The following is a 12,045-nucleotide window of genomic DNA, read 5'->3' as shown; positions in this document are numbered from 1 at the left end:
AAAAAAATATACATATCCTATTTTTTTTCAACCAGTTTTTCACAATCTCTTGAAGAAATGTTGCATTGTTTAGAAATTTCCCCGACTTTCAATGACTATCTTGTCTGATCTCGACTTTTCAGGTTGTAGGAACCATGATAAAGGTTTTCTTTTCTATGTATAGCTAGTTATGGTGTGTCAAATAGAAATTATATATAGTTTAATTATCTGTTATTATATGCATATTTATCACTATGAATTTTTTTCAAAGTTAAATATGAGTGAAAGGGCTCAATGAGGCATATCACTGCTTTAATCCTTTCAATACCACATTCTGAAATAATTATCATGAAAATTTTTGGTAGGTTATTTTAGTTCTAACTAAAGCCTAAAAACAAAAAAAATTCAAAAATTATTTAGTGCACAACGAATTAATTAACCTGGTACTTGAAAAAGTTTCGTCATCACTTATACGCTTACAACAAAAATAATACAAATTCAAATATGTTGAATACATAATAATGAATATTTATTTATTTTATAACAGAGAAAGCAATAATTTGTTTTACACATTTGTTAGGGAACGTTTTGTGAAAGTAGTGTTACTGCATTGCACAAAAGTGTAATGCAATAAACACTTCTACAGAGGTGAAACATCTGAATTTTACTAATTAACATATTTAAGAAACTAATAGCCCCACACTTGTGCTATCATCTGGTAATCGTAAAATACGTAGTTACACAGCCTTTATTCTTCAAAATACCAACACCCAAAAACGTATGTAAGGAATGTTAAGCAGGAGTTAAAAGAAAGTGGTATTTCAAAGTACCGCAAGGGTTAAATATGAAAACTTGAGAAATAAAAAGACTTGATTCATAATCCGGAAAATTCGCTAATCTGGATTCCCCTAGATTCGGAGGAGGTTATACTGTAATAAGTCTTCCTCTCCACTCGTCAGGGATATCAAGATGAATCTTAATTTCATCTGAAATGAATCGCTGTCTGAATAATCATTACTTTTGTGACCCCCCTCATATAACTTATTAAAGAGTAGTTGATACAGCTTGGATAGACTGGTTTTCTTACCCGAGTAGAAATTCGGCACTTGGTTTTCAAAGAAAACAAGTGACGGTAGCGTAGATATGCCATAATCTTCTGCTAGCTTGATATCATCGATCTTGACAAATGGAACACCAAGTTTATCCATTTCATCATCAACATCCTCCAGCTTTTTCAAAATATTCATGTGTGCATCCTCATCTTTGTCATCTGGAAAACAAGTGTACTATAAGCAATTGTTTTTCTCTTCAAATGTTAAATAAAATACTGTTCACACAATGTTGAAAATTGTCCTCCTTTTGAGAAAACCTATGGTAGTTTAATTAATGTTGGTTATACAGAAACAAAGTCCTCAAACACGTTTCAGCTTTTGAACCATTGATACTAGACATACTTCAAATTAAAAAAATCAAATGAGTTAATTATTAAGTCATTTATGATATTTTATGTTATTTTATGATATTATATTTATATAAAATATAATTTATATATTATATAAATGCCATTTATTTTGCAAGAGACTATGGATATTAAAAAATGAATTTTTTTGGTCCCAATTACCTGAAACTTATCATGAGCAAAACAATTTTCTAATTAGAAGTTCAACAAAAGAAGTCTTACGAGTTTAATTGAAATATTAAGCCAAAATATTTAATTTAAAATTTTTTTAAATTTTCACTCTCTGCTAAACCTACTATTGCATGTTAACACAAAAAAAAAACTATTTGTGTATCGAACTGTATTTCGTGTTTTTTATTTTCCTGATGAAAAAATCCCAAGATTATAGTCAGTATTTCTTGCAAAAAGCTACTAATAAGCCGGTTACAATCAGTTACATTCGCTCAAATGTAACCGATACGCATATTGGCTGCATTTTTCAAGCTTTATAAAAGAGCTTTTCTAAAACTTTTATAGTGTAATGCCGGCCTTATAAATGAGTTTTCTCAAATATATATTTTTATTCTGACCTCTAAGAGGAAAAAAACTGCAAATAATATGCGACTGTAGGTAGTTTGTATTAAGAAATTATTAAGTGTTTTTAAACAGATCCATGATTTTAGACATGGAATTACACAATATGTCACGAATTTTTAATGCCAAAGAAATGCACGTCTTTTGATGAATAAAGGATATTCAACTGAAGTGTTGAAAATAAATTGAATTTATAACTTACAGAATAGCACCGATAACTCATGTGTATTTTTTATCATGAGCTGCAAAACTTTATCAGTCACGTCTTCAATTTCATCAGAATTCATTTGTTTTACGAGCCAATCTAGAACAAGTTCTTCTTTAGTCAGATCACCTGAAGAGAAACATGGGGAGAACACAATATATAAATCAAACAATTGAAACATTGATATTATAAGATACAAATATAATAGTCTAGTCACTATTTTTCAATATAATAGTCATAAACATAATAAATATATGGTCAAAACACGTTTGAAAACAAGAAATCAAGTGAAAGCTCAGATTAGAGAATACGAATTTGAAGCAAGAGAAAAATTCAATCCTCTTCACCATAACTTAAATTCTCACTAATGGTCGTTCGTTGATCGTTTTTGTCGCACCATGGTAATTTTTTGCACGCGAGGGCTGATTAGACCAAGACCTACAACTTATTGCCGATTCAGAACGACAGCTTTTTTTATACTCACCGAGAAGTTGGTGCGTTAATCCGTTTGTGTGGGATAACTTGCGGAAGCCATGGCCATTCCCAAGGGGTGGGCTGACAGGGCTCTAGCCTTGGGGCATGGGAAGATTCTCGCCATTTTTGTTTTTTTCACGCTGTAAATTCATCATAAAGGGGGCCCGTGAAAGTCTGGTCGGGATCCCTGCTTCAGGATGAGGGGGGGGGGGGCATGGAGAAGCAATCTTTTTCTGTGGTCATGTCGTAGATTCTGTTGTACCGTGTCAGGAAAGTTTTTACAAAGACGAATAGGGTATCGAACGCGCAATACCTCTAAACATCCTTTGGTACTTAAGGTGAGTATCTTATTGACTTGGGCTACCAAGTCAATAAGATACTCACCTTACTCTACCACTTGGGAATAAATGATTGCCATTTCAACTATTCAACCTGACTATAGTGTGACACAAATTATAGACTATATTATAATATTATCTTTGATAAAATTTACTCTCAAATTTGAGATGCCACGGGCTGCAAAAAAAGTTCTGAAGAAATTAGCAAAATGTGGAAGTTTTATCTGCACCTGGTATCTGTATAGAACCAAACATCGATCAGGAAGGCCACGTATCACACAAGAGATGACAGAAGAATCGAAAGCTCTACATCTATGCAAAGGATGACTGTACGACAAACTAAAAGCTTGTCTGGACTCTCAGTGCCAATGAATACAATTGGTAGATGTATACCAGAAACAGGTACAATAGTACTTCAAAAAACTGAAAAAATCAGCTTTGATACCTGAGCACAAAACAATATTATGGTGGGCTCGCAAGTGTGATATGGGCTAGAATGGGGTAATTCAACTATTTTCAGCGATGAGAAAAAATAGAACCTTGACGGTACATATGGATTGAGAAACTATTGACACAATTTTCATAAGGAACTACTGATCAATATTAATGCAGGCAAGGTTGTGGTTCTCTCCCTGATGATTAAAACTGCGTTCTGCTGCAATGGGCAGGTATCAATAAAATTTCTTAACCCTTTAAGCAGTTTTTAAATTTTCATGATCTGCATTATAATTGTCACTTTTAAAATTGCGAAACCTTCGCAAATTGTCACCTATTCTTGAGAAGAATTATTCCTTTTTTCCGATTGCGAGCTGATAACTTCTTCGCCCCCCCTCCCCAACAAGAAAATTTATTACGCTCATCACTTTTATTCCCCTCACTATCACACAAAAACACCTGTCATGATGTGTGTGGCTTTCTATAGGAAGAGAAGTTTTTTTTGGGAATTGTTTTTGTATTATTTATACCAAGTGTATATTTCTTTACTGTGCTGAAAGAAAAGGGAAAAACAAAATCTCTTTTCCTCACTTTTTCTCTTATCTAACCTTGAACAAGAGCTGACTCCACCCACTGGCAGTTGATTGGTTGGAGAGGGGGATGGAAAACGTGTTTTACGGTAAAAATATTTTCAATGCGTTTTCAGAAGACGATATATTTTGGGGTTGCTGAAATAAAGCAGTTCAAGTTTGACGAGTTATTTTTAGCAAATGTTGTAAGAGTTATTTTGTATTTCAATTTAGCGTTCTGCTTGGTTTTTCCAATAGACTCCTCTTCTCAATACTTATTTATTGACTCTACTCACAACTCACCCCCAATATTTTTCTCCAAAGAGGGTACTCTAAAATTATTGAAAAAAATTAAAACCTTATGCTGTAGGTCCGACGACATCACAAATTCCATGCTTAAATTCTGTGTTGATGACTATCCGACTATCTTTTGATTTTGTTCAATGTTTCCCTAAATACTGCTGTCCTCCCCAACGATTGGAAAACCAATAAAATTAGTCCAATCCACAAATCAGATTCACTTTCTAATCCCCTTAACTTTAGGCCAATAGCAATCACTCATTTCTGTTGTAAAATCTTCGAACACATTGTAGCAAAAGAAATCCGTACCCTCTTAGCCTCCACCAACTTGTCCCCCAATCAACCTGGCTTTAGAAAAGCCCTTTCTACAACCTCTCAACTGGCCCTCTTCATCCACGACCTCTCGGGAGCTATCGATAAAAAACTGCAAACGGATGTTATTTTCCATGCTTTCTCTAAAGCTTACGATAAAGTTCCACATGACAAACTTGTCAAACTCTCTAATCTTGGCCTCAACGTACAATTGCTTAAATGGGTTAAGGCTTTCCTGAAATATCGCAAACAGTTTGCTCATTTTAAAGCTCATAACTCCTTATCAGCTTCCGTACAGTCTGGTACCCCCTCAACGATCGGTCCTCTTCCAGTTATTATTCTTAATTTACATCAATGACCTCCCTGAATCCCTCAACTGCACCACTAGATTCTTTGCAGATGACTGCGTGATTTACAGTGTCATTCACCGATAGTCCGATCAAAAACTTCTCCAAAATAATTTGGCTTCTACCTCTGGTGTTCACTATTGCAGATGCCCATCAATATTTCAAAAACAGTTTTCATGAGAGAGTTACCCGTAAATTACTTCCTCTTGAATACTTTTGCTCAATCGATATCAACCATATCACAAGTTTCTGAAATTAAATACCTCGGCGTCATGGTCTCAGCTGACCTACTTCGGAACAAACATGTTGATTACGTCTCCCAGAGAGAGACAAATGCTTCAACAAACTTTTCTTCCTCCGCCGCAACCTCAAACATTCCACTCGGGATATCAGTCTGCTCTGCTATCAAACTTACAACCCTCCCGTACTTTCCTACACCACTGAAATTTGGGACACCTCCATTAATACAGACAAACCCGAATCAATCCAAAATAAATCCACCCATTTCATCTACAACTGCTGGTCACCTTTTGTTTCTGTGTCCGAACTTAAAAACGAACTTAATATCCTCCCACTTGCTACTCTTTGTCTTATTTCTTGACTAACTCTGTTTTATAAGATCTATCATGGTCATCTTAACTTTTATACTTCTGGTGTTTCAGCCAAACCATCCCACATCTCCAGAGGACTCGACCATTGCCTTAAAATAAAACCTGTTTTTGTTTTCACTTTGACTGTTTTAAATACAGCTCCTTTCCTCATACCATTGGTGAATGGAACAATCTCCCCAGTTCTATTGTCAACTCCCCGTACTATCATTAGTTTTTTGCGCGATATCAAATAATGTCTCATTCAACCGCATTCTCTCGTATAGGCCTAGGGCCAACAATATTGTATAAATAAATAAATTTGGTTGACGGAAATGAAGCAAATAAAGTTTGACGAGATATCTCGGGATTGCTGCTGACAAGGTTACAGATCGTCGAAATTCTCAGCATTACATACAGACACGACAGGTTCTAACAGAATCAAGTCGCAAATAATGTGGGAATTGATTTCTTCAATGGAAACCTGCGTTAAAAAACTTATTTAAAGAGGGGGGACATTTTCAACCACACAGATATATTGAATAATTTTTTGATTTTGCCGAAAATATGACTTCCTAAACTTTTGCATTAACTGTTTACATGTTATTTTTTGTCATTTTCACACTAATTCAATCTATAATCATTCATTTGATATTTAATGAATGAATTGAAAATTTATTGTTTGAGCATTAGCTCATTACAATTTAATGGATTAATTATTATTTATTAAATTATTATAATCTAAAGATAAGTCATATGTGATTATGTACAAACTTTTGTTATTTCTTTATTTAGAAGTTGAATATTGCAGTCATAGCCTCCCCCCCAATGCACATACGAGTATAATAATACATATTGAACAGTTGATAGGATATATGCGTTATAAATAGTTAAAAAAATTTTCACACAATATTCCGGAGATTAAAATTCTAATATTGAGTACAGTCGAGGCCACTTAATGTGATCGCATCGGGAGTCAGGGTTATGATAACAATAACCAATTGATAACTATATCTGAAAAGTCCTGAATCCAAGTACAATGATTATACGTCTGTTTTTCCCTCTTGCATTTCAGCGCCGTTGTCTTTTTCATGTATAATCTTCCATCGTATCGATATCGCCTTTCAATTTTAGCTCACCTTGTATTTTCCTTGTAGAGCTTCTTAACCAGTTATAAATCCCCCCCCCCCTTATAATGTTGCGTTGTACAATTTTTCATTAATAATTTGTGTTTAATATACTCTCAAACGCTTCTTAATATCTTAAAAAAAGGCTACGTTTTTTCCAATTTTTGGTACAGATATAGTCAGAGATTTTAAAAATAGCATTTTTTAGTATAGCATTTATTAGAGACGAAGTGAGAACCCGTACACTTGTCGATGCTGTACGACATAATCGACTCATCTACCCATGCTGCGATCGTATTGAAGTTTGCGTGGAACAACGTTGTAGCGCTGGAATTCCAGATTACATCCATTAGTTTCACGTCGTCTGCGAATTCCTTAACAAACCCTGATCGAGTTTATTGATAAAAAGGGGAAAAAAGAATGGGATCAAGGAAACTTCCTTGCGGGACTTCATTTGTGACATTTTCCCTGCAGTCAGAAAATTCCCTATTCACAATGATCCATTGTTGCCTGTGGTTTAACACTGAATCTATCCGATTCAATAAATCACCTCCAATCTCGATATCGTGCAAAAACTTTAAAAGGTAGATAATGTTGGACCCGATCAAACGCCTTCTGAAAATCCAGAAAGACAACGTTCACGTTTTTAACTTTCGCTAAAGCCTTAATTACATCATCGTAAATGCATAGGAAGGTTGTTACACACGGCCGTCTCTTCCTAAACCAATACTGGTTGTTCAACAGCACATTGGTCTTCCATCCACTTCAACAGTCGCTTCTTAATAATAATTTCCAGATTTTCGTGAGGGAGCACGTCTAATTCAATTGGAGATACATAGTTTCTCTACTACCTTCTTTTTTTGGGGAATGGGAACAACTTTAGAGCTAGTTCCATTCCCGTCAGACGACAACCTTGGCAACATTATTCTGTGAAACTGTGGGTCAGGCAAAAACAGTTCATTAGCATATTTCCTAAGGAACCTGTGATAAATGTCATCAGGTTCTGTGCTTTAAAAGCATATGACTTCTTTAGTAGTAATAGAACTTCATCACCACCGTTGTTGTTGAAAAAACAAGGACAATAAATGTAAAATCACCACTTCTCACTGGTCGTAGATGAAGTATGCAGGTATACAGAATCGTTTAAGCATAAGAATCTTCTGCCTTGCGTACTCTTGATACTTGCCTAGCAAGGCCAAAAGAGACTGTCTTCATGCAAAAGCAAACGGTTTCGACAAATTTGTTCATTATTCTGCTTACGAAATACAATGTACGTAGACCACTCCATAGGTTTTTAGATGCAAATTTATTTCAATAGTTGCAGGTTTGAAACTTCCATTTCCCCCTAAGTATTCCCACTTATGATCAATGTGCTTTTGCAATCTTTGAGAGCTCTTTTCCGAAAGAACTCTGGTGGCAAGGATTTCCCGGAGTCGGAGATGAAAAAATATCCTTCTTAAAATCATCATCTCCAGATATAACCAGCCTTCCGAAAATCTTGTATTAACAAGTAGAGAGGACATCTTCGTCGGCATATATGTCGCAATCTGGTGGCCTCTGATGTCATTTACGAGCTGTTAGTTGATTGTTGCCGCCGTCCACTGCGCGGAGTCTTTCGGCGCATACAGCTCTAAGGAGAAAATATGACTCCCTGTTTCCATAGCTTAGGGGTAGAGCATTCGTCTGGCAGTTGAAAGATCGGGGATCGGGTCCCTGTGGAGGTAAAGATGAATTTTCTTCCTAAAATCATCATCTCCAGATATTACAAGTCTTCCGAAAATCTTGAACTCAGGATAAGTCTTCAAAATTTCATTCCTCGTTCAAAATGCCTATGCGTTGCAGCCATAGTAGCAGAAAATGCTACTCGCTCGTATCACAGTTTTGTGTTATCTTTTCGTTTCATTGTTTTTTTATCGAATTATCCCTATTTTTCTGATCTTTCTATAGTTCATGGGGGGAAACAGTGAAATTACTAGAATGTACAAGCACATTATCAATTATAGCTCAATCCGAGGTCATTTACGGCAGCGCACACACATTCTTCAGTTTTTAGATCACCAATCCTTACATGTAGTTTAGACATGAAACAACATGATGTAATCGAAAATACTCGTTAAGTAAATTTACTCTAGCATAATTGGATAAAACTTCTGAAACAAGAAACAACTGCCAAAATATGAAAAAAAAAAAAAAAAAAAAGCACGCAATATTGCCAAAACCCGAAAAAATCTCGAATTTGTATATTCATGGTGATTGCTCAATTACGAACTCGTACGGAAACTGTTCCGACCAACAGTTGTTTGTGAATCGTTAGAAAAATGGTATGTACGTATGGCATGTGCAAGAGAGCTCTCTCTCTCTCTTTCTTTCTAATATTCATAGAAAGTTGGGTATATTCTTTCCTCTCGTAATATCATCTCTGATCATTTGCTATTCAAACAAATCAGCGGAACGGTATGACGTACAATTCTCTCGCATAACGAGTCAATAACTACAGGCCTTAGCTTTTTGTGTTTGTTTTGTGAAGACATAATTCATAAAAATTAAAAGAATGCTAATTTAAAAAAATTGTGGCTGATGGAATTGCGATTTATTCACATCACAGAAGAAAATAGCAACTCGGATATAAAGTGGAACTTCGGTTAACGAGCTTAATTCGTTCGACTAACGTGCTCGTTATACGAATAGCTCGTTATTCGAATCAAACTTCCCCATAGGGAATAATGGGAACACGGATAATTCGTTCCACAATTCACATGAAAATGACTAATAAAAACGGCATTCAATCAATATGTAAAAGCAATAATATATAATGTTTGCAAATTAACTTACTATAAACGACGATAGAGGGGGAGGACTGCAGTTTAGGACGATTTATATATATATAGAGACTCAATTTTGTTTGCAAACTTAAGAGAAGAACCTTATCAAATATCCCGCTTGCTTTTGCCTAATTTTTTTCGATTTCTGGCGAATGGGAAATTGCAGTGTTCGTTAGACAGATTCATTGATCGCACACTGTGCTACAGCTTTATTTGGGTGGGTTTTCCTACAGTGTTTTGCACAGAGATTCCCACATTCTGCACATCTTTCTAGTTTTATTTTATTTGTAAGGGACCTCTCTCTTCCTCAGATGAGATACCGTCCGTGAACTCTTGCTGGTGCGTGCAAAAAAAAGATCCATTACTTCATCTACCGTCAACTCTTAGACACTTTTCACCATTAGTTCTCGAATGCCATCCTCATGCACCTCCAGACCATGGTCTTCCTCCGAGTACACAATCTCTTCGACAAGTAGTAGCTGATTTTCATGAACTAGACCATAGTTTCCCAAACCTTTTTTGTTCCATCGCCCCCTTCTTCAGAAATTTTTTTCTCCCATCGCTCCCAACGCAATCTAACCCAATAATCTAACCCTCTAAAAAATATAAATACTTTCAGTATTTATATTTTTTCGGAAACAAAACTGTGAACTCGAGAAATAACTGTTTATCAATTGATCCAGAATTTGATTATTCACGACTGATTCGATTATTTTTGAGAGTATGGGCAAAATAAGTGAAGCGATAATTTGTTAAATTATTTTTATTTCTGGTCTTATAGATAGGTTTAACACAATTGCGTATTTTAATTTTCCCACAAATTTCACTTACAACATTCAGTATTGACATGATGATAGAGAATCAAAAATGTAGAATGATATTTACACATTATTTTTAACGTCTTTGCAACAATAACGTCATAACCACATGCTTTATCATTATCCGAACTATTTATTTTCAAAGGTTACTACGCATGCTTCGGATATTTATAATTAATGTTTTCAAGTCATGTTTTCTATTTAAAAAATAAATATCCAAATCAGATACGGATAAAAATTGGGGTGAGCTGTGTCATAGACACTGCCAAAATTTTTGACATGAATACTTTTTTTGTGCCTTAAATCGCGTAGTAGGTACTGACATTATGAAATTATATTATTATCATCGGCTTTGTCTTTGGAATAGCTAACAAACGATACCAATGTTGTCTATTTTCATTGTGAACTGCTCGAGATATAACGGAAAATTATTTGTTACGAATCAGGGCATCGGGACTGGTGGCCAGACGAGAAAATATATTAAAATCGAAGTGATATCATTGAATTCATTTTTGCAGCTTGCATCTGACGATACCATTACTTTTGAGTTGCGTTAAGTACTTGAGATATGAGCGTTTAAGGGGACACAGGAACCGTGAAAGTCGAAAAATGTAAAAAATTTAGCATGTATTTAAAAATTCATTAAAAATTTCTGATTTACCCAATTTTTCTCTTCAAATTTTTGAGGGTCACATTTAAAGTATGTATAATTTGATATGCATCCAAATTTCTAAAAATATATTTTTGTTTGCTTTTGTTGACAAGCAGAAGTGGGAAAAAATTCAAAAATGATCATACATACCACCACTGCGCGCGCAATTTCATCTACCTAAATTTGAATTTCTGCGTAAAAAAATTTGTTTTCTGTTCTAAAATGTTTAATACAATGAACTAGAATCTTTAAGTTAAGATATGTAAAGTGAAAATATTTTTAAAAATTCAGAAACTTTAAAATTTTCAAAATTAAAATTTTAATAAAAATTTAAAATTTTGGAGATGTCTACCATTCTAGTTCATTTTATGCACCTAGATAAGGGATATATACCTGACAAATTTCATGGAAATAGGAAACATGCTTCAGGAGATATCATGCGCACAACGACAAGAATTGATGTTTTGAGAAAAACGCGTTCAAAGATTGTGAAGTATGAATTTTGATGAAATGTTTTTTTCTCACGCCCAATACCATATGGATTCATAAGAATAGCCTCAATATTCAATAATATAAACAGTTTTTAACACATTGCCATCATTTTTTCATACATTAATTTTCCATTTTGGCTGAGATCCCACCAGTTTTTCGCCGCTCGTCGATTTGCCGCAAGATAAGGAATTTCGTGGCGAACAAACATCGCTTTTTTTTTGCCGCCTTTTTTTCCCCCTTCAAAACATTGATATCTGTACCTGACCCCCTCCCTTTTCGCCGTCTTCCATACGCCAAAGTGTAAATTTTCGCGGCAGAAAACTCGTCGCTTCCGCCGCCAGCGGCGGAGGCGGCATATTGGGTGTGCGTATAGTATAAATCTATATCTTTTCGATTCCCCCTCGAGTGCTGCCGCGACGCAGTGGGATCTGGGCCTTAAATGCTTTGAGATGCCCACCGCTTCAAACGCTCGGCACGCAGCGAGTTGAAGAAAGTCAGATTGGTGAACTAATGAGACAAATTCACTTGAATTTATTTTGCAGTCTGTATTATACAT

General features: G+C 35.2%; 1 protein-coding gene across 2 annotated transcripts in view; it reads right to left on the bottom strand.

Annotated features, from left to right (window-relative positions):
• Nucleotides 1-12,045, bottom strand: part of hlk (hulk) — a 350,573-nt gene that overhangs the window by 213,808 nt on the left and 124,720 nt on the right. For both annotated transcript variants that reach the window (XM_089239381.1, XM_089239380.1), the window contains exons 7-8: nt 2,214-2,345; nt 1,067-1,249 (exon numbers count right to left, since the gene is read on the bottom strand). In XM_089239381.1, coding sequence (XP_089095507.1) covers nt 1,067-1,249; nt 2,214-2,345 — 315 coding nt within the window. The remainder of the gene's footprint in view (nt 1-1,066; nt 1,250-2,213; nt 2,346-12,045) is intronic.

The sequence above is a fragment of the Pholcus phalangioides genome, unplaced genomic scaffold (genome assembly GCF_987345545.1).
Source record: "Pholcus phalangioides strain wild (caught in Gottingen) unplaced genomic scaffold, Ppha-v1.0 ptg000011l_1, whole genome shotgun sequence".
Classification (NCBI taxonomy): Eukaryota; Metazoa; Arthropoda; class Arachnida; order Araneae; family Pholcidae; genus Pholcus; species Pholcus phalangioides.
The sequence above is the reverse complement of the archived record's forward strand: the minus strand, read 5'-3'. Positions and strand labels throughout refer to the sequence as shown.